The sequence below is a fragment of the Benincasa hispida genome, chromosome 12, assembly GCF_027475165.1.
Source record: "Benincasa hispida cultivar pf3 chromosome 12, pf3_genome.v1.1, whole genome shotgun sequence".
In the NCBI taxonomy this organism is placed as follows: domain Eukaryota; kingdom Viridiplantae; phylum Streptophyta; class Magnoliopsida; order Cucurbitales; family Cucurbitaceae; genus Benincasa; species Benincasa hispida.
In genome coordinates this window covers 20407036-20412302 of record NC_143489.1, presented here as the reverse complement: position 1 = coordinate 20412302, position 5267 = coordinate 20407036, and the positions used below count along the sequence as shown (strand labels likewise).

Below are 5267 nucleotides of genomic sequence, written 5' to 3'. Positions count from 1 at the left end.
ACACATGAAGCATTAAAGGCTAATTCTAATAAGCAGTAAATAACACAATTTAGAAATCAGTAAATGAAAGCTGTAAAGAAAGCAATTAAACATAGATATAGGGATGCTGATTGAAAGAAGTTTTTCAAAGTTACAATAATAGCATCCCCGCAAGCAGTTAATCCTACTTGCATAAGTCGATGGTCTCCATGCATCGATCCACGTCACCTCCATAGTAGGGCTTAATTCATTGACCATTGACTTTAAATGCACTGCTCACATCTTCGGTTGTTAGCTCCACTGCGCCATGGGGAAAGATAGTCTTGATGTGGAATGGCCCAGACCAGTGGGACTGCAACTTCCCTGGAAACAATCGCAAATGCGCGTTAAATAGAAGTACCTGTTGACCCTCGAAGAATGTCCAGTTGTTTATGCGGTCATCATGCCATTTCTTGGTTCTCTCCTTATAGAGCTTGGCATTTTCGTAGGCGTTCATTTGCCACTCGACCAGCTGGTTCAATTGCAACTTCCAAACTTTCCCCGTGCTTTCTAGATCAAAGTTCAGCTTCTTGCTTGCCCACATTGCCTTGTGTTGCAACTCGAGAGGCAGATGACAAGCTTTTCCAAAGACCAGAGCATATGGGGACATGCCAATTGGAGTTTTGAAGGCAGTCTTATATGCCCATAGTGTTTCATCGAGCTTAGGTGACCAATCCTTCCTGAAGGTACTAACTACCTTCTCCAGGATAGTTTTGATCTCTCGGTTAGAAATTTCTGCTTGCCCATTGGTTTGTGGGTGGTATGCGGTTGCAACTCTGTGGCTCACATTAAACTTAGTCAACAGGTTGGTAATTATGTTGTTGATGAAATGTGAGCCCTCATCGCTGATTAAGGCCCAGGGCATTCCATATCGGGTAAAAATATTCTTTTTGAGAAATTTCACCACCGTGGCCGCATCGTTCTTAGCACATGCGATGGCCTCAACCCACTTTGATACATAGTCAACTGCGACCAAAATGTATTGATGACCTTCTAAAGGCAGAAAAAGGGCTCATAAAGTCAATTCCCCATACATCAAATAATTCAATTTCCAAGATTGAAGTCAAGGGCATTTCATTTCTTCTAGACATGTTCCCTGTTCTCTAGCATCTATCACATTGCATAACATGGGCATGGGCATCCTTGAATTGTGTTGGCCAAAACGAAGGTGGGTTTCCAAGAACAACACAATATGAAAAGAGAAAAAAGAAAAAAAAAAATAAAAGAAACAAGAGACAACTCCTCTAAAATTCAAGAGTTAAAGTTGAGATTGGCACACAACCGTAGTTTGATGTTCGCATGACACCCGTGGGAACAAACTAGAACGAAGGGTGTAACCATGATCAATAGTCTCTAATAAATGACGCAAAAATTTGACCATCGCATTCAAACGCATCAAGTTGTTTTGACAAGAAGTGGTAAACATTATTTTTAAAACAAGAAAAGCATTTTTGAGCAGAAATTTGTGGTATAGGAGAAGTAGGGCTTTCCTAGGAATTTTCAAGGATAGAAAGAAATTGCGATGTTAAGTAATGTGCCTAGGTGGAGCATTCGGAGCAACCAATCGACGAAAAATTTAGGATAGGAATATAACAATATTGCCTTAGTAGAAGATATGTTTGAGGACAAGCATATATATAAATTTGGGGGTGTGATAACTTGTAGAAATACAAGTTATTTATACTGTTTTATTTAGATATTGGGGCCAAAAGAAAGGAAAGTTGCATCAATTGTATAGAAATTAGCTAAGAAATGCAAGAATTATAAATTGTTGTCAATACACCCATTGACACCATTGGGATGGTAGAAAAGAATATTTCAATTCTATTTTGCAGGAAATCAAGTCACCGCATGCATTCATGGCTCAAAATAAACTGAACAACGCATCTACCTCACATTGCGCCAATAATTTAGAAATGAATAGACGATCAACGCAATGACGGTGCATGCAATAATCGATCAAGAGCTTTATGATCAATGCAATCTCAGCCACATGCGATAATCAAAAGCAACACCCACATGCAGGCAAACGATCGAAGATGTGAAGAGCAATGCAAATGCGGAGAATTCTAACACGTGTACAGCTAACCATTGTGCATTTCGGATGGGATTCATTGCGTAACAGAAGAAATATTCACTCCACCATTTCAAGAACTGGCATAACAATAAAGTAGGGACCACAATGCAAAGAGTCAAAGCTTAGCCTATAAATAGCTTCGGCCATTCCACTGAAAAAGGATGCTTGAATACAGAGAAAAGTGTATATACTCATCTGAGGGAGAGACTGGTTGAGCGACTAATCAGAGTAGATCCGAGAAGAATTAAGAGACAAGGCTGAGAGGTGACTATCCAGACAAAGAATCCTGCCGATCCCCGCCATTGAAGCTCTATACGAAGGTCACCTCTACCAGACGAGCAAGCCTGAGAGGGAAGCTTTTCTGTTCATTCATTCCATACGTCGGCAAGCAAAACCACCGTCCAGATCTATGTCAAGACGTTGAAAATCTTCTGTATTTGTTTATATCTCTTTATCATCACTTGTACTCATCTTCTTAATCTCTATCATTCACACCATGTATCAAATGCTTAATCGTAGTATTAATTGTTATGATCATTTTCATCTCCATCTTTCTATCTATTTCCGTTCATCCGTAATTCACTTTCTCCACGATGTTTTCTTAATCCTTGGATAATTTGCACGAATTAAGCAAGTGATTATTTGGGTTAAGGAAATAATTATGTTTAGTCAAAGCATACTAGACGACATCTTCACCTGTGAGAGTAGAAGTGAAGATGCCATTTCGCCTATCGAGAGAAGGTTAGAAGAATGCGTTAACTAAAGCGAGAACTACTTCTAGAGATGGAAGCAACCTTGCGTTCATCACATTCATTCCTATTTCACCATAGAGATATGGGAATGCAGCCAATCATCGAGAGGTGTACGCCAAGGGAAAGCAAAACCTTAGTTATATCTTTAACGTAATTAACAAACTTGCGATGTTTGTACTAATTATTCCTTTCCATTTCTGATTCATACATAAAGACATGCCATCGCATACCACAATCCTCTGTATAAATTTCACAGACGGTCTAGAACTCAGCATCAGGTATATCATGTATCTTGATCTTGCATCACATTAGTTTAGGTTTATTTTCATCGCACTTTATTTTTATTAACGCAACTTTAGTTTACCTGCACAATTTTACTTTGCCGCAATTTAATTTCCTATACAAACACACACTTTATTAATTGTAAAAACACCGGTCACATATATCACAAATGTAACATACTAACAACAACAATCCCTATGTTCGACCTCGGATCACTCCGAGAAACTTGCGTTGGAATTATACTTGGTTTCAGCGTAAGGAAACTTGTGACAACGCATTACTCTATAGCATACTACAAGCATTTAGTTAACAACGCATATATCTAGAAGTAGTATCGCATAAAGTGTGCATGAGCAACAACACAACATAAGATTACATTTTGTGTTACAAGTTTATGGCAACATGAGCTTGTAGCACATCATCAAGCATGCACATTACATTCACCAATTCACAAGTCAACAATTTTATGGCAACGTTGCCGGGGACATCGACTTTTTCATTCATTCACATTCATTGTAACGACCCGACCCCCTAGGACTTAAGCTAGGACATTACTAAATACATGCATGCATGGAACTCAAAAGGACACTCTGTTATGGCAAAATAAATGCTAATTAAATAAAGTAAGTTCAAAGACTTTCATTAATTTCAAATATTAAAACAATAGTAGGGTACCCATAAATCATAAAGGATAATAAATAAGTCTGAAAAATAATTCTTAAAAATAAGTTTTAAACATCAAAACTAAGAGTTGAGAAAAACATGAAAACAACTCTAAATCTTATGAGCGGAAGCATAAAAACTAGTCCCAATGGCTCGATCACGAATTCTGCTTGTCCATTGCCCGTGCATCTATACCCTTACCTGAAACAACAACATGAGAAAGAATGAGTATAAAATACTCAGTAAGTAACCCCACTACTAGGGTCAGGCTAGACATCTGTCCTCTAGATACCCACCTCTAGTGAAACATATACACATGAAACAAGAAGGAGACTAAATCCTATCCTACTGTAGTTAAGTATGCCCACTACCTCTAGTGAATCTCGAAGGAGACACAAACTGGTGAATCCCGAAGGAAACACAAACTAGTGAATCCCAAAGGAAACACAAAATCTAATGGGCATCTAACTAATCAGTAAGGACATTTACACAGTCTTAACATCATAATCATCACCGTACGAATCTATGACATATATATAATCATCAACATCATGGCTCTACTACATACACATATACCTCAACATCATGGTTCTACAACATACATGTATACCTCAACATCATAGTTCTACAACATACATGTATACCTCAACATCATCAGATCAAATACAATCATATGGAAGCACATACCATCTCATACTAGTATTCAAGTGTCTATGTGCATAATTAAATAATTCAGATCCCATACCAGAACATACTTTGATTAGATCATACTAATATTCAATCTATCATGCTAACATTCTGCCATAACATACATTTATCATGCTAGCATACATCTAATGCCTAGCCCATGGGCAGTTCCAATAGTAAGATTACTTACCTTGATATTAGGTCGAACCAAAAAGCAATTGAATCTTTGTAAAATTCTTGAATCCTTAATCAAGCCTAAACATAAACCAAGCTTTAAAATTAATAGTTAAGGCCAAATTCCAAACACCCAAATATTACAAAATATTTCCAGATAACCTTACCTAAGGTGTGGTCCAATTCGAATTCACCTTCCAAACCTCCAATTTTAAGTCCAAATAATTAGCAAACCAAACTCTTCTTCATCTTGAATGAAATTCTTGAATCAACCCTCTAATCATAATTTGAAATTAGGCTTACATGATTAAAGCTTGAATCAAATACATACTTCACTACCAATGTCTCAAATAAATTATCCATATGTAGCTTCGTCAAAAAATCACTTCGAAATGACTTTACCAAAATTTCTCAACAACCAAAATTAATCCACAAAAGGGTAATCAAAGCATAAAACTTACCAAAACTTGCTAAAACAAACTCCAACTTCACTCAACAACACCTCAATACCTTCACAAACTTGAATCCAAAATTGAAACACAATGGGTATCAACCAATTGATACCAAAAGTAAATGAGTATTAAAGAATCAACCAAAAACAAACCCAAATTGCA

The 5267-nt window shown here is 37.1% G+C and overlaps 1 protein-coding gene across 1 annotated transcript; it reads right to left on the bottom strand.

Moving 5' to 3' along the window:
- Window positions 1-226: 226 nt before the first annotated feature.
- On the bottom strand, window positions 227-562 carry LOC150031853 (uncharacterized). The gene has a single exon (XM_090308302.1). It carries the CDS (start codon window positions 560-562, stop codon window positions 227-229), a length of 336 nt encoding a protein of 111 aa, XP_090164428.1.
- Window positions 563-5267: the final 4705 nt, after the last annotated feature.

What these genes read in the sequence shown, in the direction of transcription:
- LOC150031853 (XM_090308302.1), bottom strand. Translation starts at nt 562, where the DNA reads ATGTGGGCAAGCAAGAAGCTGAACTTTGATCTAGAAAGCACGGGGAAA.